The following is a 25,000-nucleotide window of genomic DNA, read 5'->3' as shown; positions in this document are numbered from 1 at the left end:
TTTACATGTTTCAGGCATAACCTTTAATGAAGCAAAAGCATTTTCTTATGTTCACGTTATTTATTTATTTTTTCATTTATTTAATTGTTTTTGATTTCATGTTATTTTATTTATTTATGTTATTTAATCTTACTTAAAGTTATTTAATATTATTGTATTCATTGTATTTTATTCATTTATTTATTGTAGTTTTATTTTATTTATTTATTTATTTATTTTATTTATTGTATTTTATTTATTGTATTTTATTTATTTTATTTATTTTATTTATTTTATTTATTTTATTTATTTTATTTATTTAGCACAGAAACATAAGGCATAATAATCGCTGGTGCCACATTGTTTTATTACCCTTCCGACACTTTTACTTCTTTATATACATATTACATACATATTACAGAATGTAAATATCTACGAGTGACAAAGTTTTATGTCGACAATATAAAACGATCTGAGCTTTTGCCTTGAGCGTTTTCCTCACACATCATTTTGTTTTTCTCCTTTTTTCTCATTTATCTTTGGAAAATGACCCGGGTCTCTTCTCACCGCTTACGGCGTCTTCTACTTTATGCACATGACAAATAAACTTAAACTTACCAAGTGGGCGTGTCACGATTATCGATAATCGTGATTATTCAAGTTACAACACAACGTGAGCTCTAAAAAATAACATCGTGACAATTTTAGAGGCAAAATTAAGATTTTTGTTCAATTTTGCATCGAAAAAATATATTTAAATGTAAATACATTTTTTAATATGGCTGTTTTTGTCACATTTAAGTTTATTAGTTTAAGTATTTAATTGGTTTTATGTTGTCGATTCATCACAAATGATCATTTCGCGACTCCGTTAATCCAGCTGTTGTTGGATTTTTACAACATTCGACTAAAAAAACGTTATTGTCAAAATGTATTTACCGTTTTGTTAAAACCTCTTCTCTCGACACAACGATCATCCATTTATTAAACGTGTTGATCATTATTTTCATAGTCAATTAGATGTGTTTCATTGAGTCTCTGGTTTCAGCCCAGGTGCATATTCATCTTTCTTTTTCTTTTTCTTTTTGTGTTTTGTTTTCTCATTATTGGTTTTGTCAGTTTCTTTTCAAGAGCTGTTTCCTCATGGAATTATCCTGAAACCGACTCAGAGCCTGAAAACATTTGTCCAGAGCCTGAAAATGCTGGTCCAGAGCCTGAAAACGCTGAAAACGCTGGTCCAGAACCTGAAAATGCTGGTCCAGAGCCTGAAAACGCTGGTCCAGAGCCTGAAAACGCTGGTCCAGAGCCTGTAAACGCTGGTCCAGAGCCTGAAAACACTGGTCCAGAGCCTGAAAACGCTGGTCCAGAGCCTGAAAACACTGGTCCAGAGCCTGAAAACACTGGTCCAGAGCCTGTAAACGCTGGTCCTCAGCCTGAAAACGCTGGTCCAGAGCCTGTAAACACTGGTCCAGAGCCTGAAAACGCTAGTCCAGAGCCTGAAAACACTTGTCCAGAACCTGAAAATGCTGGACCAGAGCCTGAAAACGCTGGTCCAGAACCTGAAAATGCTGGTCCAGAGCCTGAAATCGCTGGTCAAGAACCTGAAAACGCTGGTCCAGAACCTGTAAACGCTGGTCCAGAGCCTGAAACCGCTGGTCCAGAACCTGTAAACGCTGGTCCAGAGCCTGAAAACGCTTGTCCAGAGCCTGAAAATGCTGGTCCAGAGCCTGAAAACGCTGAAAACGCTGGTCCAGAGCCTGAAAACGCTGGTAAGATAAGATAAGATATTCCTTTATTGTCCCACATGGGGAAATTTCATTATTATGATGGTCCAGAGCCTGTAAACGCTGGTCCAGAGCGTGTAAACGCTGGTGGTACAGAACCTGAAAACGCTGGTCCAGAACCTGAAAACGCTGGTCCAGAACCTGAAAACGCTGGTCTAGAACCTGAAAATGCTGGTCCAGAGCCTGAAAACGCTGGTCCAGAACCTGAAAATGCTGGTCCAGAGCCTGAAAACGCTGGTCAAGAACCTGAAAACGCTGGTCCAGAACCTGTAAACGCTGGTCCAGAGCCTGAAACCGCTGGTCCAGAACCTGTAAACGCTGGTCCAGAGCCTGAAAACACTTGTCCAGAGCCTGAAAATGCTGGTCCAGAGCCTGAAAACGCTGAAAACGCTGGTCCAGAGCGTGTAAACGCTGGTGGTCCAGAACCTGAAAACGCTGGTCCAGAACCTGAAAAGGCTGGTCCAGAGCCTGAAAACGCTGGTCCAGAGCCTGTAAACGCTGGTCCAGAACCTGAAAACGCTGGTCCAGAACCTGTAAACGCTGGTCCAGAGCCTGAAAACGCTTGTCCAGAGCCTGAAAATGCTGGTCCAGAGCCTGAAAACGCTGAAAACGCTGGTCCAGAGCCTGAAAACGCTGGTAAGATAAGATAAGATATTCCTTTATTGTCCCACATGGGGAAATTTCATTATTATGATGGTCCAGAGCCTGTAAACGCTGGTCCAGAGCGTGTAAACGCTGGTGGTACAGAACCTGAAAACGCTGGTCCAGAACCTGAAAACGCTGGTCCAGAACCTGAAAACGCTGGTCTAGAACCTGAAAATGCTGGTCCAGAGCCTGAAAACGCTGGTCCAGAACCTGAAAATGCTGGTCCAGAGCCTGAAAACGCTGGTCAAGAACCTGAAAACGCTGGTCCAGAACCTGTAAACGCTGGTCCAGAGCCTGAAACCGCTGGTCCAGAACCTGTAAACGCTGGTCCAGAGCCTGAAAACACTTGTCCAGAGCCTGAAAATGCTGGTCCAGAGCCTGAAAACGCTGAAAACGCTGGTCCAGAGCCTGAAAACGCTGGTCCAGAGCGTGTAAACGCTGGTGGTCCAGAACCTGAAAACGCTGGTCCAGAACCTGAAAACGCTGGTCCAGAGCCTGAAAACGCTGGTCCAGAGCCTGTAAACGCTGGTCCAGAACCTGAAAACGCTGGTCCAGAACCTGAAAACGCTGGTCCAGAGCCTGAAAACGCTGGTCCAGAGCCTGAAAACGCTGGTCCAGAGCGTGTAAACGCTGGTGGTCCAGAACCTGAAAACGCTGGTCCAGAGCCTGAAAACGCTGGTCCAGAGCCTGAAAACACTGGTCCAGAATCTGAAAACGCTGGTCCAGAACCTGAAAACGCTGGTCCAGAGCCTGAAAACACTGGTCCAGAGCCTGAAAACGCCTGTCCAGAGCCTGTGAACGCTGGTCCAGAGCCTGAAAACGCTGGTCCAGAGCCTGAAAACGCTGGTCCAGAGCCTGAAAACGCCTGTCCAGAGCCTGTAAACGCTGGTCCAGAGCCTGAAAACGCTGGTCCAGAGCCTGAAAACGCTGGTCCAGAGCGTGTAAACGCTGGTGGTCCAGAACCTGAAAACGCTGGTCCAGAGCCTGAAAACGCTGGTCCAGAGCCTGAAAACACTGGTCCAGAACCTGAAAACGCTGGTCCAGAACCTGAAAACGCTGGTCCAGAGCCTGAAAACACTGGTCCAGAGCCTGAAAACGCCTGTCCAGAGCCTGTGAACGCTGGTCCAGAGCCTGAAAACGCTGGTCCAGAGCCTGAAAACGCTGGTCCAGAGCCTGAAAACGCTGGTCCAGAGCCTGAAAACGCCTGTCCAGAGCCTGTAAACGCTGGTCCAGAGCCTGAAAACGCTGGTCCAGAGCCTGAAAACGCTGGTCCAGAGCGTGTAAACGCTGGTGGTCCAGAACCTGAAAACGCTGTTCCAGAGCCTGAAAACGCTGGTCCAGAGCCTGAAAACGCTGGTCCAGAGCGTGTAAACGCTGGTGGTCCAGAACCTGAAAACACTGGTCCAGAACCTGAAAACGCTGGTCCAGAACCTGAAAACGCTGGTCCAGAGCCTGAAAACACTGGTCCAGAGCCTGAAAACGCATGTCCAGAGCCTGTAAACGCTGGTCCAGAGCCTGAAAACGCTGGTCCAGAGCCTGAAAACGCTGGTCCAGAGCCTGAAAACACTGGTCCAGAACCTGAAAACACTGGTCCAGAGCCTGAAAACACTGGTCCAGAACCTGAAAACGCTGGTCCAGAGCCTGAAAACGCTGGTCCAGAGCCTGAAAACACTGAAAACACTGGTCCTCAGCCTAAAGTTGGTCCAGAGCCACAAATCGCTGTAGCGTCAGTGCGGTGGAGCCCTCTGCTGGCCACAGGAAGAATAACACCAGCACTGCCAAAAATAAATACATGACAAACTCCACTTCAAGAGTCAGAAACAAACTCAAATACAGTTTTCTACACGATAGAATCACATTTTCTTTTTTCTTTTTTTAAATGATTTTTTAATTGCCAAAAAGACAAAAAAAACAGACCAATCAAAACTTGTGTTTGTGTAAAGATGCCACAACAACAACAACAACAACAACGTCAGAGAAAAAAAACAGTTTAAAAAAGTACAGAATGTCATTTTTAATATCTTATTATCATACATTTTTAAGTTAAATTCTAAGTCATTGTATAATTATTCACGACTTCAAGTTCAAAAATTAAATTCATGTTCTTCTTCAATTCAATTCCACTTTTGAACCAAACACTGTCTTTATGTTTTTATGGAGAAAAACTAAACGATGGATCACAAAACATTTAGGTTTTATTGTACTTTGGTTCATATTTGATGCTTTGTCAAAGTGCATTTTCAAACGTTTGTAAAAAACACATCGTAAACGTTTGATCTTGTTTTCTCCACATTTGATTTGACGTTAAATTGACTTAAACTCATTTGATAAAATCAAACCAATCTGGACTTTACGGACCAGTTTCTGCTCCAGAACTGTTTCTCACCAAGACCAAAAGACCAGGACCAGGACCAGGACCAAAAGGCCAAGAGACCTAGAGACTTAGAGACTTAGAGACCAAGAGACCTAGAGACCAAGATACCTAGAGACCTAGAGACCAAGATACCTAGAGACCTAGAGACCTAGAGACCTAGAGACTTAGAGACTTAGAGACCAAGAGACCTAGAGACCAAGATACCTAGAGACCTAGAGACCAAGATACCTAGAGACCTAGAGACCTAGAGACCTAGAGACCAAGAGACCAAGAGACCAAGAGACCAAGAGACATAGAGACATAGAGACATAGAGACATAGAGACATAGAGACATAGAGACATAGAGACATAGAGACCAAGAGACCAAGAGACCAAGAGACCAAGCGACCAAAACCGAGAGAGAGAGACCGAGAGACCCCAAAAGACCAGGACTGAGGGACCAAGAGACTAAAAGTCCATGACCCCAAGACCCCAAAAGGCCATGAGACTAAAAGACCAAGAGACTAAAAGTCCAAGAGACCAAGACAAAGAGACTAAGACCAAGAGACCAAAAGACTTAAGACCATGAGACTTAGACCAAGAGACTAAGACCAAGAGATTAAGACCAAGAGACCAAAAGACCAAGAGACTAAGACCATGAGACTTAGACCAATAGACTAAGACCAAGAGATTAAGACTAAGAGACCAAGAAACCTAGAAACCAAGTCCAAGAGACCAAGAGACTAAGACGAAGAGACCAAGGCACCAAGAGACCAAAAGTAAAGTACAATAATAATAACGACTAAAGTTATTCATGAGCCGTCTCATGTGGACAGCTAATTCCACGTTCTCGTGTTCGTGTCTGATGTATTTGTGGGCGGAGCCTCGGTCGTCCGTGGCGACCGAGCGCGAAGCCCCCGCGGCGTCCCGGAGCGGCCCCTGAGCAGGAAACGCCGGCCCCGCGTCTGTAATTTCAACGCGTTAACAGCCGAAGAGGTGACGCGCGGCTGCGGTTGACCCGAGTGTTGTTAGCGCTAACGGCTAATTAGCACACCTCCATAAAGTGTCTGCGCGTCGCACAAATATCTGGGGGCGAGTGAAATAATGGTGCACAGGACGAGCGAGGCGTGGAAAGGAATGTGTGGTGTTGAAGAGGAAGTGGCTGAACATACGGCACATGTACAGGAAGTGGGTTAGAAATGCAATATTTTAAAACAACAAAACAAATATTCGACATTGTTGATTGTTATTGGGCTTTAAACGTGTTCTTTAGATCCTCTGTACAACGTAAATACCGTAAGGACTGAAAACCGCGCATGATTTTGTCTCTGTCAGGCGTTCCCTCATCAGGATTTGGTGTTTGCACTCCATCTGCTGGTGGCGGAGGGAATTACCATGAGGAAATACACAGAAGCTAGCTTGCCCGGGATGCTAACGTAAACACGCAGCTGTAATGAACGTGATCTGAGGTAGAATGAATCACGTAACTCGCACAACGTGGGACCGAACTGGGCTAAAACCAGGACAAAACTGGGCTAAAACCAGGACCAAACTGGGCTAAAACCAGGACCAAACTGGGCTAAAACCAGGTCAAGAATAGGACTAAAACCAGGTCAAGAATAGGACTAAAACCAGGTCAAGAATAGGACTAAAACCAGGTCAAGAATAGGACAAAACCAGGACAACGCACCCTAAACATATAATTTACGTTTGACGTCACAAATGTAGGAAACTTGAAACTGAGTCTTTAGTGCCTCGGAGAAGGAGCAGAGGAGTGAAACATCACAGTCGCCCTGAGCCGTCGGCGCTGTCTCAAGCTCTCTGTCCGTTGCCGCCGCCGCGCTCGCCCCGGGATCTCTCTGATTGACAGGCGTAATCTCCCCCCGGCTCCGGTGCCGCGGCCAAACTTCTCGCAGTCTTACGATCACACAATTAAGTCATTTTGAGCTCAGCGTTCCTCCGTTTGGCGAGCGCGGTTTGGCAAGCGCGGTTTGGCGAGCGCCGGCGCGAGGGGAACTCGACCGCTTGGCAAACGCGCGCCAGGCCGTGTTATCGGGTAAATCCACTCATGTCGAGTCGCGTTATGTCGGCTGTGAAGGGCGGGGCTTGGGAAATCCAGATTAAAAGCAGTTTTAGAGGAATGTTCCAAACACTCACATGTGATAAAGTCTAAATATTGTAGATTGTTGTAACTTTAGGTTTGAACGACGTATTGGATCTTTCACTGTATAATTCCTGTGATATTATCTGGAGTGAGGCTTTGTTAGCTTTTGTTTTAACGGATGAAGGAGGTTAATTCACTATATCTTGCATTATGTTTCATTAAACACTTGTGAATTTAGCTGTTTTACAAAATCAATGCTTTTAAAAATGTGTGTCTCCTTTAAAATAATAGTTATATACCTGTTTATTTAACAAAATATGAAGAAAAATAACAAATTGTTGTGTACCCAATATTGTTGTGTATTAAAGGTTGAATGGACGATTTTTGGCCCAAATCTGAGTCTCATTCCCTCGTGGCGTGGACTGCCGATTAGTCCTGCCACGTATCAATCATAAAACGCACCAACCGCTCACCTGCAGCCATCTCTCCCTCTACTGGAAGCAGACAGAATTATCTTGGGGGAAATAGACAAAAGCTAGCTTGCCCCGACATGCTAATATAAGCACACAGTGACGATGAATGCGATTTGAGTCAGAAATGCTCAGAACGATGATTCGCGGACGTTACAAACGGCACAGGAGACCTCCGGAGCTCCTCCTTCGTCGTCATAAATCTGTTGAATTTGAAACGATGCGTTTTCTGAGGCTCAAGGCCAAATGAAACTCGTAGACGCGATTCACAAAACGAGCGTGACCGAAGCTAAACACGACTCGGGCCGTGTTTTTGACGAGGGGAAACATCATCTGGAGCCAATCGTCCGCTCCATATCTCGGCGTTGACTACAAATCCCTCGATAATCTCCTCAAACCGCGGATAAGCCGGCCGCTTCTGGACCGAACCCACTCGAACGCCTGCTCGGGCTCCGCTGGGCCAAACGTATCAGAAGCACCTGGAAGTCATTTGGCGGACTTCGGGCGTCTCCTCGACAGCGTCCCAGTTCGTTATCGTCTCTCGTCCGGAGGGAGGGACAAGGGCCAAGACGGTCCGGAGGGAGGGACGAGGGCCAAAACGGTGCAGAGGGAGGGACGAGGGCCAAGACGGTCCGGAGGGAGGGACGAGGGCCAAGACGGTGCAGAGGGAGGGACGAGGGCCAAGACGGTCCGGTGGGAGGGACGAGGGCCAAGACGGTCCGGAGGGAGGGACGGGGGCCAAGACGGTCCGGAGGGAGGGACGGGGGCCAAGACGGTCCAGAGGGAGGGACGAGGGCCAAGACGGTCCTGAGGGAGGGACAAGGCCAAAGACGGTCCAGAGGGAGGGACGGGGGCCAAGACGGTCCGGAGGGAGGGACGGGGGCCAAGACGGTCCGGAGGGAGGGACGAGGGCCAAGACGGTCCAGAGGGAGGGACGAGGGCCAAGACGGTCCAGAGGGAGGGACGGGGGCCAACACGGTCCGGAGGGAGGGACGATGGGCCAAAACGGTCCTTTGAGAGTTTGAGTTTTTAGGCAAATCTTTTTCAAGCGCAAGTTTTTACACCTTTTTTGATGAATTTGCTGAGAAGGTTTTGCAGTTTTGAAGCTGATTCCATATCAAATGTTTATGACGTTTCAAAAGCTCAATTAATTATGAGTAAACTTTAGAATAATTGAGAAAACTTCTAATGAGAAAGAGAAACTAATCTATTTCAGCTTTAAACCCCAGAGTGTGTTGTGCTGGTACTTGATGCTCCCAGCAGGGGGCAGTAGACCTGTATCGCTTCATTCACAATTTACTCTCAATGAAACACTGTCTTTTCCTTTTGTTTGTAGCATCTCTAATGTCCGCCATTTTTAAGTGTCATCATTTCTAATTATCCCGTTTTATTCTTATTATCATTAACACTGAAGTTTAGGTCTGTTTTAAATTAAATACTTCTGAAATAGTCTCATTAGTTTGGACCAAACCAGGACTAAACCAGGACTAAACCAGGACTAAACCAGGACTAAACCAGTTCTAAACCTGGACTAAACCAGGACTGAACCAGTTCTAAACCAGGACTAAACCAGGACTAAACCAGGACTAAACCAGGACTAAACCAGGACTAAACCAGTTCTAAACCAGTTCTAAACAAGTTCTAAACCTGGACTAAACCAGGACTGAACCAGTTCTAAACCAGGACTAAACCAGGACTAAACCAGGACTAAACCAGGACTAAACCAGGACTAAACCAGTTCTAAACCAGTTCTAAACAAGTTCTAAACCAGTTCTAAACCAGGACTAAACCAGGACTAAACCAGGACTAAACAAGTTCTAAACAAGTTCTAAACCAGGACTAAACCAGGACTAAACCAGGACTAAACAAGTTCTAAACAAGTTCTAAACCAGGACTAAACCAGGACTGACTTTTCCACATTTCTAACTCGCTCCACAGACACTGGTTTTGCCTCTTTCACCGTCGTCGTGCCGACACAAGCCGCCCCATCACAGATCCGGCTCGTCCCTTCAGTCGTCGGTGCTGCTTCATGTCGTGTCTAATCACATTCCGCGCGGGGGAAAAGTCCGGCTCGGCTTTAATTCGGCGTCTAAGTCCACGGAGCCACGCGCGCCCCGGGACGACAAACCGCATTAGCGAGCGCGGCGTCCTCCAGGCCGGCCGGCGCCATTACACGCTTAATTTATTGGACAGAATTGGACGGCGGCCCTGATTAAAGAGCCGGTACGTTAGCGGCCACTGAACGCAGACGAGCGCCGCGTGTTTGGAGTCCATCATCGAGCGGTTCTGACGCCGCGGCGTTTTTGTCGCGCGATCAAAATGGCGGCAGTGAGCGAAATGATCGAGTGTTAAATCCAGAGCGAAGAAGATGTTTATATTTATAATAACTCTTCCTCCTCTAAACGTTTACCATTTACATCTGAATATATTTGACTTTATTGGAATGTTTCACGATTAACTGACTCTTTGTAACTCGTCCACACTGAAATACTTCCACACAGATGCTAAAACGCTCACGCAAAGACCTTTTTATAATTAAATAATAATAATTAAACCAAACTGTCAGAAATGTAAAACAAAAAAAGGCATATTTTCATTAATAATGCACTTTATTTGTTAATATTGTCACTTCGGTCGCCAGATTTCCACCTTTATTTGGAGGATAATGTAGTTAAAAAGCCTCAATCTAACAAAAATAATACTGTCACTCGTTGACTAATGCGCATTTGGCAAAAAAATGAAAAGAAAAGGACTGTTGCCTAACAACCGTGCTGTAAACATGCGCCAACATTTACTGACAACCTGAAAACACCTTTATTTTGTTTAAATGGTCGTTTAAACTGTCAGAAAAACGCGTCTGAACTGTCCTTGCCTTTTCTATGGGACGTCGCAGATTGATGACATCACAGAGGGAATCCGATCCACTTCCTGTCATTTTGCAACTTTTATTTTCAGCTTTTCTGCCACTTGACTGACGCAAAACTATGACTAATGTTTCCCGCAGCGACCCTCCCGCCGCAGGAAGTCGTGATTACAAAAACGTCACGAGCACTTTAAGGGCACCGGGATCTTCTTCTTCTTCTTCTTCTTCTTCTTCTTCTTCTTCTTCTTCTTCTTCTTCTTCTTCTTCTTCTTCTTCTTCTTCTTCTTCTTCTTCTTCTTCTTCTTCTTCTTCTTCTTCTTCTTCTTCTTCTTCTTCTTCTTCTTCTTCTTCTTCTTCTTCTTCTTCTTCTTCTTCTTCTTCTTCTCGTCCTCCACATCCGGTTACACACTCATCCTTCGCGGTGTCTTGATCGGTCGTCGCTTTCCTCCTCGTCGCGCTCCTCCTCGTCTCTTTCCTCGTCATCTCTTTCCTCCTCGTCTCTTTCCTCCTCATCGTGCTCCTCCTCGTCGCGCTCCACCTCGTCTCTTCCCTCGTCGTCTCTTTCCTCGTAATCTCTTTCCTCCTCGTCGTGCTCCTCCTCGTCGCGCTCCTCCTCGTCTCTTTCCTCGTCATCTCTTTCCTCCTCGTCGTGCTCCTCCTTGTCACGCTCCTCCTCGTCTCTTTCCTCGTCATCTCTTTCCTCCTCGTCGTGCTCCTCCTCGTCTCTTACCTCCTCCTCGTCTCTTTCCTCCTCGTCTCTTTCCTCCTCGTCTCTTTCCTCCTCCTTGTCTCTTTCCTCCTTGTCTCTTTCCTCCTCCTTGTCTCTTTCCTCCTCGTCGTCTCTTTCTTCCTCGTCGCGCTCCTCGTCGTCTCTTTCCTCCTCGTCTCTTTCCTCCTCGTCTCTTTCCTCCTCCTCGTCTCTTTCCTCGTCATCTCTTTCCTCCTCGTCTCTTTCCTCCTCGTCTCTTTCCTCCTCGTCGTCTCTTTCTTCCTCGTCGCGCTCCTCTTCGTCTCTTTCCTCCTCGTCTCTTTCCTCCTCCTCGCGCTCCTCCTCCTCGCGCTCCTCCTCGTCCTCGCGCTCCTCTCTCAGCCCGGCTCCCTCTAGTGGCCGGCCGCTGCCACCGCCGCACACTCGGGCTCGGCACACCAGCGTCGCCGTGGTCACCGCCGCCTGCTGCCGTGTCTCCTCGCTCCTTCTCCTCTCTTTAGCCGCTCGGGGGTAAGCTGCATGTCTGGCGCCGCCTTCGTGCTCCTCTTAACGCCGCGTCGGTCGCCGCGGTGACGGAGGAGGCGGAGGAGGTGCAGAATAACGGTCTGAGCATCCCGGGGCGAGCGCTGAGGCTGCTGCTGCTGACAGGAGGGTTACACTCTCCGCCACGCACAAACAATCGCTGCTGATGCCTCCGAATGGGCTGAATTTGACCGTTTTTTGGCTTGTTTTTGCCGTCGTTTGTTGGAAAATTGGAGTTTGATTTTGTTGCGTTAAGTCAAGTGCAACGTGTGAAATAACTGACTCATGATTTAAGATGTGTCTAAGTTTTGTTGAGGGAAAGTGTTGAGTCGGTGGATGAATGTGAGGCTTTTTTGTGATGTTTTTGATGCTGTTTTTGGCTGAACTGAATGGAAAGGTTCTGTGTCATTTATGATCGTTATCGTTAATAATGAAAAAGCTTTTAACGAAAGCGAGTCGGACGCGCGGTGACCAGCAGCGCTTCATGTCATCTGATGAGGCGTTTCCACTTTAAAGGTGCATTGTGTAACTTTTCTGAGGGTCAGCCGCAGAAAAGTCGACTTAAATACTTCTTAAATACAATGTTGAGTTCTTTCGATCGCAGTAAAATGACTGAAACATTCTCGACAACTAATCGACTCATTTAATCAACTCATTTACCAACGACGTCCTGGAGATGGCGGTGTTTTCCCTGAAATGTTACACAGGAAATAATTAAATGACTCCGGCAGGTCACAGGTCAGATCTGTGGAGAGGCGAGCCAGCTCACAGTAACGAATCCATGTTTTTCTATGTGTCATTGTGTTGTAAAAATGATTCATAATAATATAGTAATTAAAAACTGTTCTTGAATAAATACAAGCTGTGAGTTTAATGCCAAAGTGTGGTACAACGCCACATCACCATGGAGACCAGCAGGTGGCAGACCCCAAAACAACTATTTGACATCTTTATAGTGTAAATACTTTAAATATATATATATATATATATATATATATATATATATTTTTTTTTTTTTTTTTTTTTAATTAACTGAACATCTCCATTTCTCATAAATCTTCTCTGATCTTGGATCATTGGAGCAGAAAAATGTCCAGATAGAAACTTTTCTTGAACTTCAAACTTTTCCCCAAACTTTTAAATCCATAAAGTGTAAATGTGAACAACGTTATCTGTGGAAAGGACGATCTCGATTCTGACAAGTTGATCCCGTCTGCGTGACTTTTACTCTGTTTCCGTGACTTTTACTCAGTTTCCGTGACTTTTACTCCGTGTTTTGTTGCTGACTTTCCCGTCACTTGTGACATTTGAGAATCTGCTCAATCTCGACCAAAACACGTTAAAATAAAAGCATTTAAAGACAGTTTTCACATTCAGCTTTTTTTTGCAGTAAATATATTTTCTTGTTATGTTTTTTGCAAATTTTGTTTTTTTTTACACATTTTGCATTGGAACGAACCACCAAAATTTTGCACATTATTCAAATGTAATGAAAATATATTCAACAGACACAAAAGTAGCTGAAGAAAGAGGAAAAAAACAAGAAACAAAATGGCTTATATTTGATTTTAATATTTTACATGGCATTTGTACCTAACCTAAATATCTCATCTAAAGTTTGAATGTATTATGTTAAAATATACTTATATTAATATACAAAAGGCATGAGTAATTTTTATAGTCTTTATATTTAATGGAATATTTTTTATTCTCTGCTGTTCCTCCTGCCTCATCGTGGGATGAATAAATTACGTTGTTTTGTTTTGTGTATGATTTGGTTCTATTCCGCCCAAATCAGAGTAAAAAGTGAGTTAAAGTAGGTCCCGTGTGGCCTTAAAGGGGAGCTGTGGCTGGTGTTTAGGGGAGCTCAGCCTCAGCAGCACCAGATGCTTCGACAGATGGTCATTTCAGCTGCAAATTGAATTCCTCCTGTGGGTCTGAGCCTCCTCCAGCTTCAGGACGCTCGGCTCTGCTCAGGTGAACGAACAGCAAGTTTGGGAACGTTTGTAATGGAAACGCAAAGAAGAGTTTAAAGTTTAAAGATGCAGAGCGGCTGCTTAGAGTTTGCCTTCCCTGAAGAGTTCTGATCTTAAAAAAGATCTGTGTTATTTTTATTATTATGATTAAAAATGTATTCATAAAAAGAACAAGTCCTGAGATCCAGAGAGACCCGAGCTAGGAGTCCCGAGCGCGGAGAGACCCGAGCGCGGAGACCCGAGTGCGGAGAGACCCAAGCGCGGAGACCCGAGTGCGGAGAGACCCGAGTGCGGAGACCCGAGTGCGGAGAGACCTGATTGCGGAGACCCGAGCGCGGAGAGACCCGAGCGCGGAGACCCGAGTGCGGAGAGACCCGAGTGCGGAGAGACCTGATTGCGGAGACCCGAGCGCGAAGAGACCCGAGCGCAGAGACCCGAGCGCGGAGAGACCCGAGCGCAGAGACCCGAGCACGGAGAGACCCGAGCGCAGAGACCCGAGCACGGAGAGACACGAGTGCGGAGAGACGAGTGCGGAGAGACCAGAGTGCGGAGACCCGAGCGCGGAGAGACCCGAGCGCAGAGACCCGAGCACGGAGAGACCCGAGCGCAGAGACCCAAGCACGGAGAGACCCGAGTGCGGAGAGACGAGCGCGGAGAGACCAGAGTGCGGAGAGACCAGAGTGCGGAGAGACGAGCGCGGAGAGACCAGAGTGCGGAGAGACCAGAGTGCGGAGAGACGAGCGCGGAGAGACCAGAGTGCGGAGAGACCCGAGTGCAGAGACCTGAGCGCGCAGAGACCCGAGTGCAGAGACCTGAGCGCTGAGAGACCCGAGTGTGGAGACCCAAGCGCGGAGACCCGAGCGCGGAGAGAGCCGAGCGAGGAGAGACCCGAGTGCGGAGACCCGAGCACGGAGAGACCTGAGCGCGGAGAGACCTGAGCGCGGAGAGACCTGAGCGCGGAGAGACCTGAGCGCGGAGACCCGAGACCTTGATTTTGGCAGTGATTTTCAGACTATAAAAAGCTGCTGATGTTATAGATTTGGTTGTTGAAGTTCAGTCTTTGTTCCATCATTAGTTTCATGTGTTTTCGAGTGTGAGGTGGTTTTCGGTGACATTTTCTCTTTAGCGATTGTAACGACTCTCTCTCTCGTCACAAACTCTTCCTCTGTGACTTCAGCTGCAGATGAGGTGAATAATGTTGACAATGCGTCCCCTCTTTGGTGTTTGTTTGCCCCCCGCCGGGCTCTGCGTTCAGGGGAGAGAGAGTGCGTCTGCCTCGTCTGAGTCTGTCTGCCACTCACAGAAGCAGGTCAGCGGGTTTGTCCCCGAGCTCCACTGTCACCGCTCAGAACGCTCTTAAAATCATCTCATATTTGTCTCATATTTGTCTCATATTTGTCTCATATTTGCGTCCTTCAAAACGCTTAAAGTGACGCATGACAGGGTTTTACTATTTCTAATCTTGACTGTATTTGGTGTATTTATACCTGTTGTACATATACATGATAGTTTTACATCGATCGAGCAGGTATTTGTGGAGAAAAGTTGAAACATCTGTAGAAAATGACAGGAAGTGACATCACACCAGGGACACTCATACCAGTCAAGGTTTATGCATAAATTACAACAAAATTAAAGTTTTGACTCTGAACATAATTGAACTAAATGAAGTCGTCCTCATATTTGTACATGACATTAGATGAGTTTTGGCCCAGTGCTTGCTGGGTAATTTCCTCGTCTGATGTCATCAATTACAAACCGGAAGTGAAATTATAAACCTAAAAAAATGTGCTATTCTGTGATAAAAATTTTTATCATTTCTTAGCAAAGGCTTAAATGTATACGTACTGTGCATTTTAGTTCAATGAGTCGTCCGACCTGTAGGGGGCACTTTAATTCTACTCTGTGATGTCATCAGGTGTCCCTAAGTCTTTCCCTAGTCAAAAACACACATCTTGAGTCGTGTTTAGCTTCGTTTTGTCCGTTTTCCGTAATCCTGTTCACAAAGTCCTCCCTCCTCCTCCACCGCCTCAGAAAACACTCCGTTTCAAATTTACCCCAGATTTGTGACATCACAGGTGGAGATCGTGAGTTCCGCCTGTTCTGTTCGTAAGTCCGATCATCGCCGGCCTCGTTCTGAGCATTCCCGCCTCAAATCGCCTTCGCCGCAACTCCAGGGCAAGCCATCCCCTCTGCGGCCAGTAGAGGGAGCGCTAACATAAACCCTGCCTCACACGTAAAACCCAATGTACGCTCACGGCGTTGGACCCCCACCTTCGTGTACCGCCTCAGAGCAGCTCTCGTGTTCCCCCCCGTGCGAGCAGCGGCAGCCGAGCGGGTCTTTATACGGGATCGCACAGACACGCCCGTATTTGGTCTACCTAAACTCCCCGCCGAGCCCTGGGGGAGCGAGGACGTCCCGGTAAGGCTGTCGGAGTGCGTCGGCATCAAAGAGAGAGCGAGGGAGGAGGGAAGGAGGGAGGAGGGAGGAGGGAAGGAGGAGGGAAGGAGGGAAGAAGGGAGGAGGGAAGGAGGGAGGAGGGAAGGAGGGAGGAGGGAAGGAGGGAAGGAGGGAGGAGGGAAGGAGGGAAGAAGGGAAGGAGGGAGGAGGGAGGAGGGGAAGAAGGGAGGAGGGAAGGAGGGAAGAAGGGAGGAGGGGAGGAGGGAAGGAGGGAGGAGGGAAGGAGGAGGGAGGAGATCTATTCTTGTTGGAGTTGTTTTATATCAGGCAGCGACGGCCTCGGAGGATCACGATTTGAGCGGCGGCGGCGGCGGCGGCGGAGGTGTAAAAGTCGGAAAGAAGTTTGCTAAAAGACGAATCCTCCGAGACGTGAAATCCGAACTCGAGACACAAAAGGAAACAGACTTTTTACCTTCAAATGTGCCAGAAGCAGTGAAAAAGTATAATTCACCATTAAACTAGTTTTATGGTGAATTATAACTTGAGAATAACTTAAATCGCCGTAAATAAGCCTGAACATGAACATGAACAAAGGCTTCATGAGCAAATACTTAGACTTACCAAGTATTTAACGTGTTGTTATCCCAGAATAGCACATTGTTTTACATTTATAATTTCACTTCCTGTTTGTAATCGATGACTTCACACTAGGAAAACTAAACTAGGGGAAAACAAAAAAAAATCATAATTTTTTTTTATTTGACAAATAAAAATAATATGAGAGCGACTTTATTTTGTTAACTTAATGTTTGGAGAGTCAAATTTTTTTGTTTATTTGTCTAAATTCTGCACTTCCTGTCATTTTCTACAGATTTTTCAACGTTTTCTCCACAAATTCCTGTTTGATTGGTGTAAAACTATAATTTATTTGTACAACAGGTATAAATACACCGAATAAACTCAAAATTTAGGAAACTTACAATGCTATTTCTGTCATAGTCCACCGTCGTGTAGAATGGAAATGTGACAATAGTTATGATAGTAATACGTAAAAGGTCAAGACAGTTTGAAAATATAGTTTAGCATAAAAATCACTTAATTCATAGAAACATGTCCCGTTCGTTGACTAAACAAAGTGCAGCGTTGGCTTTTTGCACATTAATCTTGACCGTCGCTGGTACAAAAACAATACGCTGCGATAAAGCGCTCGCTCTGAGCTCGTTTCCGCGGCGGCGAGCGTGAAGTCTGTGAAGTCTTCAAACCGCAGCAGCTGTCGCGGTTCGTCCGTCACTTCTGGACAAAGCCGGCGGTGTCACGTTCTTTCTGGAGACGCAGAGGAAGACTCCGGACAATATGAGGAACGATGTCCGGCTCCAAAAACCCAGCTGTTTGTCATCGAGTTTCAGCAGATGATCCACACTCCAGTTTGGCTAATGATTCCCTCGATATGCGATAGTTTAATGGATAAATTGGGCTGTAGGTTTGAAGAGCACTCTTTTTTTGGTTGAATAGATTCCGAGACACGCAATTTACTCAAACCAAATCAGAAAAATGTGGTTTATTGTTTGTGCCACTGTCTGGTTCTTCACATTTGGCCTGGGAGATGGTCGCGCGTTCTTCTACGATGTCCAGAACCCGTTTACTCGCTTGGTCACCTACACTTCCTGGCCTCCTCATCTTGAGTATTCGCCCTGTTGCTGTTTCTTTACACGGTACACGCTGTTTACCCGTCTGTTGTCCATGTTTTAATCACGTTCAAAATCGATCCATAAAGTGTTGCTGAACTCTTGGTATGGAACTATAACTTCTACGATGTCTTTCGAGCTGATGATGGCTGTGAAACTGTGTCTCTGCATTTGACCCATATTTTATTGGCCCGTGACGACCCGTCAGGAGAAGTGGGTCAGGGTGGCTGGGTCAGGGTGGCTGGGTCAGGGCGGCTTGGTCAGGACAGCTGGGTCAGGACGGCTGGGTCAGGGCGGCTGGGTCAGGGCGGCTGGGTCAGGACGGCTGGGTCAGGACGGCTGGATCAGGACGGCTGGGTCAGGGTGGCTGGGTCAGGACGGCTGGATCAGGGCGGCTGGGTCAGGACGGCTGGGTCAGGACGGCTGGGTCAGGGTGGCTGGGTCAGGACGGCTGGGTCAGGACGGCTGGGTCAGGACGGCTGGATCAGGGCGGCTGGGTCAGGACGGCTGGGTCAGGACGGCTGAGTCAGGGCGGCTGGGTCAGGACGGCTGGGTCAGGGTGGCTGGGTCAGGACGGCTGGGTCAGGACGGCTGGGTCAGGACGGCTGGATCAGGGCGGCTGGGTCAGGACGGCTGGGTCAGGACGGCTGAGTCAGGGCGGCTTTGTCAGGGCGGCTCGGTCAGGGCGGCTCGGTCAGGGCGGCTCGGTCAGGGCGGCTCGGTCAGGGCGGCTCGGTCAGGGCGGCTTGGTCAGGCCTCAAAAGTTGGACGACTTTACCTTGTTGTTTGCGTGTTTTGGAGACTTTTTGGAGACTTACCTGTGTTTTCTTTGCTCTTGTTTCAGATCTACACGGACTGGGCCAATCACTACCTGGCCAAGTCGGGCTGCCCACGGCTCATCAAGGACCTGAGCCAGGACGTGACCGATGGAGTGCTCCTGGCTCAGATCATACAGATCATAGGTGAGGAACACACGACACACTAACGATGTGTCTGCTGACGAGGGACGGTTTGATATGTCTTCTCTATGAGCAAAGACCGACTGAGGCTAAATATAAGAATGTAAACTTCGAAGGATCGTCATGATCGTCGTGTTCTTTATGACCTTCGCTGGAGGATTTTACCTGGAGTGTGATGTCTGTATCCGTGTTTAGAGGCGTTAAGCGTTACCGTGACGCACACGCATTAATTAGTCCAACCACACTTTTAGGTTCACAAATTCACTTAAGTCCATCAAAAAGAATGTTGTGCAAACAAACTTTCAGCTTTTAAAATTCACCAATAAGAGGCAGAATAATTGTCGCCTTCATAAACCCATTTTAGCATGACACATGTTTTATAACCAGCTGCCTACAAATTATTCACTTTGCACAGCCAACTTCCTTTTATATCGGTATCGGAATCCCAAAACCCGTATCGTTCGGGCCTTACCTGGCAGTTTGGACTGATCACTCCGTCTTCTTCAGAGTTCTGACATGATGTTATTGGTTTTTGGCCTGTGGGCCACCCGTGGGCCGTCTGTGGGCCGTCTGTGGGCCGTCTGTGGGCCGAGCACAACTGCATCTAAAAAGTTGTTCTAAAGTTTTAGCCAAAATGCATGTGAACACTGACATGCCAAAGGGATGTGTGCGGTCAGAACTAGAGACTGTTGTCAATATAAAAGCAGCTCGTGGGCTCAAAATGAGACCGCTGTGTGCCCTCTGCAGTCATAGAACATTGTGTTGTCCGAGAAGCAGGAAGTGCGACGTTAGCATGTTACTCACTCATTGTGTTGAATGATAACGACGCTCGGAATGCGTTTGGACTGATGCAAACTGCACAAATGGCGTCCACGTTTCATGGTTTGGCAGCTTTAAGAGACGAGAGAGTTCGGCTCATATTCTGACGAGCTTAATTGCACAGACAGAGCAGCTGCAGTCATCAGAAAGGCCCCTCGGACCCCCGCGGTGAGGGGAGGTTCTGTCTCGTCTCCTGCTCGATCTGGGCCAAATCTCAGCAGCTCCTCTGTTTTTTAAGATGAACCGCGCTGACTACAGAGACCTCAGAGAAACGAGACGACGAGCGGGAACGAGGAGCTTGAACCTGCCGCACAAAACAGTTGTATCATTGTTTTGTTTGTCGTTTCAAACCATTTTATTCAGTCGACTTTAAAGTGCCTATGACAGGTTTTTACGACGTTCTAATTCTGACTTTATTTGGTGTGTTTATACCTGTTTTACTTATAAATTATAGTTTTAAACCAGTCGAGCAGGTATTTGTGGAGAAAACGTTGAAAAATCTGTAGAAAATGACAGGAAGTGACATCACATCAGGGAAATTTAGGCAGAATTTACACAAATAAATATCTTTTTTGACTCTCTAAACAATAATTTAACAAAATAAAGTCCCTCCCTAGTGTGATGTCATCAATTACAAACTGGAAGTGAAATTATAAACCTAAAAAATTGGCAATTCTGTGACATAATTTTTATATTTTTTTTTCGCAAAATTCTAAATATATTTATCTTAACTGCATTTTAGTTCAATGAGTCGTCCGACCTGTAGGGGGCGCGTTAAACGACCTTTAAAGGACACATATTATGCAAAATGTTGAGTTTAACCGTGTTCCAGCATCAAAAACATTCTCCGAGTTGTTTTTAGCTTCGTTCATGTTTGTTTGTACGTCCTCTCCACTATGAGCCTCAGGAAACACTCAGGTCCAAAATTCTCCAGAGTTTTCCTGCTCGATTCCAAAGTCCATGAAGTTTGTCACGTTAAGAATTACAATAAATACAAATATAGAAATCACATAGAAATAAACAGGTATTACAAAAAATATATGAATGTCCAATATAATGTCTGTCCAGTCCGTTTGTTTGTGAGGCCCTTTTCCCGTCAGGAGTACGTTCCAGAAGTTCCATGTGTGGTGTCCATGGCAGGAGTTTTGAGGCCCAGGGGCAGTATGTAGTCGTCCAGTCTGTGGCATCTGTGGCATCGCTAGCGTCTGTAGAGTCTGTACCGTCTGTAGTGTCTGTACCGTCTGTAGTCTCTGTACCGTCTGTAGAGTCTGTACCGTCTGTAGAGTCTGTACCGTCTGTAGAGTCTGTACCGTCTGTACCATCTGTAGAGTCTGTACCGTCTGTAGTCTCTGTACCGTCTGTAGAGTCTGTACCGTCTGTAGTCTCTGTACCGTCTGTAGTCTCTGTACCGTCTGTAGTCTCTGTACCGTCTGTAGAGTCTGTACCGTCTGTAGAGTCTGTACCGTCTGTAGAGTCTGTACCGTCTGTAGTCTCTGTACCGTCTGTAGTCTCTGTACCGTCTGTAGAGTCTGTACCGTCTGTAGTCTCTGTACCGTCTGTAGTCTCTGTACCGTCTGTAGTCTCTGTACCGTCTGTAGAGTCTGTACCGTCTGTAGAGTCTGTACCGTCTGTAGTCTCTGTACCGTCTGTAGTCTCTGTACCGTCTGTAGTCTCTGTACCGTCTGTAGAGTCTGTACCGTCTGTAGTCTCTGTACCGTCTGTAGTCTCTGTACCGTCTGTAGTCTCTGTACCGTCTGTAGTCTCTGTACCGTCTGTAGTCTCTGTACCGTCTGTAGAGTCTGTACCGTCTGTAGAGTCTGTACCGTCTGTAGTCTCTGTACCGTCTGTAGTCTCTGTACCGTCTGTAGTCTCTGTACCGTCTGTAGAGTCTGTACCGTCTGTAGTCTCTGTACCGTCTGTAGTCTCTGTACCGTCTGTAGTCTCTGTACCGTCTGTAGAGTCTGTACCGTCTGTAGAGTCTGTACCGTCTGTAGAGTCTGTACCGTCTGTAGTCTCTGTACCGTCTGTAGAGTCTGTACCGTCTGTAGAGTCTGTACCGTCTGTAGAGTCTGTACCGTCTGTCGCGTCTGTCGTGCTCGTACCGTCCGTAGCATCCGTAGCTTCCGTAGCATCCGTAGCGCCCGTAGCGTCCATAGCGCCCGTAGCGTCCGTAGCGCCCGTAGCGCCCGTAGCATCCGTAGCGCCCGTAGCGTCCGTAGCGCCCGTAGCGTCCGTAGCGCCCGTAGCGTCCGTAGCGTCCGTAGTGCCTGTAGCTTCCATAGCGTCCGTAGCATCTGTAGTGCTTTATTGACCTCGGGCGACAGGACAGTCCCAGAACACGTGATAGCGGTGCGCCTCCTGGTGGCCACGCCTTTCACGGTGCGTCCCAAATGTGCTTAAATATCACTTTATAATCATTTTTTAGTTCAAGTTAATTATACTGTTTCTAATTTTGCACCTCTTTAAAACAACATTTATAATATCCAAATAACAATAGTTTAAACGGTGTAAATCCCATTATTTTACATAAAAAGATAATTTAATGAATATTGTGATATGGGTCATGGAACAAACTCGAGTTAATTCTGTCGTTCCTTGTTCCTTAAGGTTTGTACCTCCCCCTGGATCAAAGTCGGGTCGTCTGATTGGTCGACTGGACTGACAAACAAACAAAGCTCCACATTGCGCCACGGCAACAAAACAAAAACATGTTCATGTCGTTTGAGCAAAGTTGCCTTGAAAACACTGACTCTGAAATATGTCTTTCATTTAAAAGTACAGTACTGTCATGGAGTAGAAATATACAGACGCCGTACTGCCAGACCCGAGCAGTAGTCAGTAGTACTCATCACAGTACTCTCATCACAGTACTCATCAGATCACAGAACTCTCGTTACTCTCATCACAGTACTCTCGTCACAGTACTCTCGTTACTCTTGTTACAGTACTCTCGTTACAGTACTCTCATCACAGTACTCTTGTTACAGTGCTCTCGTTACTCTCGTTACAGTACTCTCGTTACAGTACTCTCATCACAGTACTCTCGTTACTCTCGTTACAGTACTCTCGTTACTCTTGTTACAGTACTCTTGTTACAGTACTCTCGTTACTCTCGTTACAGTACTCTCGTTACTCTTGTTACAGTACTCTCGTTACTCTCATCACAGTACTCTCGTCACAGTACTCTCGTTACGGTGCTCTCGTTACTCTCGTTACAGTACTCTCGTTACAGTACTCTCATCACAGTACTCCTGTTACAGTGCTCTCGTTACACTCGTTACAGTACTCTTGTTACAGTACTCTCATCACAGTACTCTCGTTACTCTCGTTACAGTACTCTCGTTACTCTTGTTACAGTACTCTTGTTACAGTACTCTCGATACTCTCGTTACAGTACTCTCGTTACTCTTGTTACAGTACTCTCGTTACTCTTGTTACAGTACTCTTGTTACAGTATTCTTGTTACAGTACTCTCGTTACTCTGTTACAGTACTCTCGTCACAGTACTCTCGTTACAGTACTCTTGTTACAGTATTCTTGTTACAGTACTCTCGTTACTCTGTTACAGTACTCTCGTCACAGTACTCTCGTTACAGTACTCTTGTTACAGTACTCTTGTTACAGTACTCTCGTTACTCTCGTTACAGTACTCTCGTTACTCTTGTTACAGTACTCTCGTTACTCTCGTTACAGTACTCTCGTTACTCTTGTTACAGTACTCTCGTTACTCTTGTTACAGTACTCTCGTTACTCTTGTTACAGTACTCTTGTTACAGTATTCTTGTTACAGTACTCTCGTTACTCTGTTACAGTACTCTCGTCACAGTACTCTCGTTACAGTACTCTTGTTACAGTACTCTCGTTACTCTTGTTACAGTACTCTTGTTACAGTATTCTTGTTACAGTACTCTCGTTACTCTGTTACAGTACTCTCGTCACAGTACTCTCGTTACAGTACTCTTGTTACAGTATTCTTGTTACAGTACTCTCGTTACTCTGTTACAGTACTCTCGTCACAGTACTCTCGTCACAGTACTCTCGTTACAGTACTCTTGTTACAGTATTCTTGTTACAGTACTCTCGTTACTCTGTTACAGTACTCTCGTCACAGTACTCTTGTTACAGTACTCTTGTTACAGTACTCTCGTTACTCTTGTTACAGTACTCTTGTTACAGTTTTCTTGTTACAGTACTCTCTTACTCTGTTACAGTATTCTTGTTACAGTACTGTCTTTACTCTGTTACAGTACTCTTGTTACAGTACTCTTGTTACAGTACTCTCGTTACTCTCGTTACTCTCATCACAGTATTCTTGCTACAGTACTCTCGTTACAGTATTCTTGTTACAGTACTCTTGTTACTCTTGTTACAGTACTCTTGTTACAGTACTCTCGTTACTCTTGTTACAGTACTCTTGTTACAGTACTCTCGTTACAGTACTCTTGTTACAGTATTCTTGTTACAGTACTCTCGTTACTCTGTTACAGTACTCTCGTCACAGTACTCTCGTCACAGTACTCTCGTTACAGTACTCTTGTTACAGTATTCTTGTTACAGTACTCTCGTTACTCTGTTACAGTACTCTCGTCACAGTACTCTTGTTACAGTACTCTTGTTACAGTACTCTCGTTACTCTTGTTACAGTACTCTTGTTACAGTTTTCTTGTTACAGTACTCTCTTACTCTGTTACAGTATTCTTGTTACAGTACTGTCTTTACTCTGTTACAGTACTCTTGTTACAGTACTCTTGTTACAGTACTCTCGTTACTCTCGTTACTCTCATCACAGTATTCTTGCTACAGTACTCTCGTTACAGTATTCTTGTTACAGTACTCTTGTTACTCTTGTTACAGTACTCTTGTTACAGTACTCTCGTTACTCTTGTTACAGTACTCTTGTTACAGTACTCTTGTTACTCTTGTTACAGTACTCTTGTTACAGTACTCTCGTTACTCTCGATACTCTTGTTACAGTACTCTTGTTACTCTTGTTACAGTACTCTTGTTACAGTACTCTCGTTACTCTCGATACTCTTGTTACAGTACTCTCGTTACTCTCGATAATCTTGTTACAGTACTCTTGTTACATTACTCTCGTTACTCTTGTTACAGTAATCTTGTTAGAGTACTCTTGATACTCTTGTTATAGTACTCTCGTTACTCTCATCACAGTATTCTTGTTACAGTACTCTCGTTACTCTTGTTACAGTACTCTTGTTACAGTACTCTTGTTACTCTTGTTACAGTACTCTTGTTACAGTACTCTCGTTACTCTCGATACTCTTGTTACAGTACTCTTGTTACTCTTGTTACAGTACTCTTGTTACAGTACTCTCGTTACTCTCGATAATCTTGTTACAGTACTCTTGTTACATTACTCTCGTTACTCTTGTTACAGTACTCTTGTTACAGTACTCTCGTTACTCTCATCACAGTACTCTCGTTACAGTACTCTCGTTACAGTACTCTCGTTACTCTCGATACTCTCGTTACAGTACTCTCGTTACTCTCATCACAGTACTCTCGTTACTCTCGATACTCTCGTTACAGTACTCTCGTTACTCTCATCACAGTACTCTCGTTACTCTCGATACTCTCGTTACAGTACTCTCGTTACTCTCATCACAGTACTCTCGTTACTCTCGATACTCTCGTTACAGTACTCTCGTTACTCTCATCACAGTACTCTCGTTACTCTCGATACTCTTGTTACAGTACTCTCGTTACTCTC

The 25,000-nt window shown here is 45.9% G+C and overlaps 1 protein-coding gene across 2 annotated transcripts in view; it reads left to right on the top strand.

Moving 5' to 3' along the window:
- Positions 1-25,000, top strand: part of nav3 (neuron navigator 3) — a 339,677-nt gene that overhangs the window by 72,053 nt on the left and 242,624 nt on the right. For both annotated transcript variants that reach the window (XM_072453275.1, XM_072453276.1), the window contains exon 2: positions 18,336-18,453. In XM_072453275.1, the coding sequence (XP_072309376.1) occupies positions 18,336-18,453 (118 nt within the window). The remainder of the gene's footprint in view (positions 1-18,335; positions 18,454-25,000) is intronic.

The sequence above is a fragment of the Eucyclogobius newberryi genome, unplaced genomic scaffold, assembly GCF_026437365.1.
Source record: "Eucyclogobius newberryi isolate DKJ021-1_F unplaced genomic scaffold, fEucNew1.0.hap1 SCAF_2, whole genome shotgun sequence".
Taxonomy (NCBI): domain Eukaryota; kingdom Metazoa; phylum Chordata; class Actinopteri; order Gobiiformes; family Gobiidae; genus Eucyclogobius; species Eucyclogobius newberryi.
This window is presented reverse-complemented; position numbering and strand designations above follow the sequence as displayed.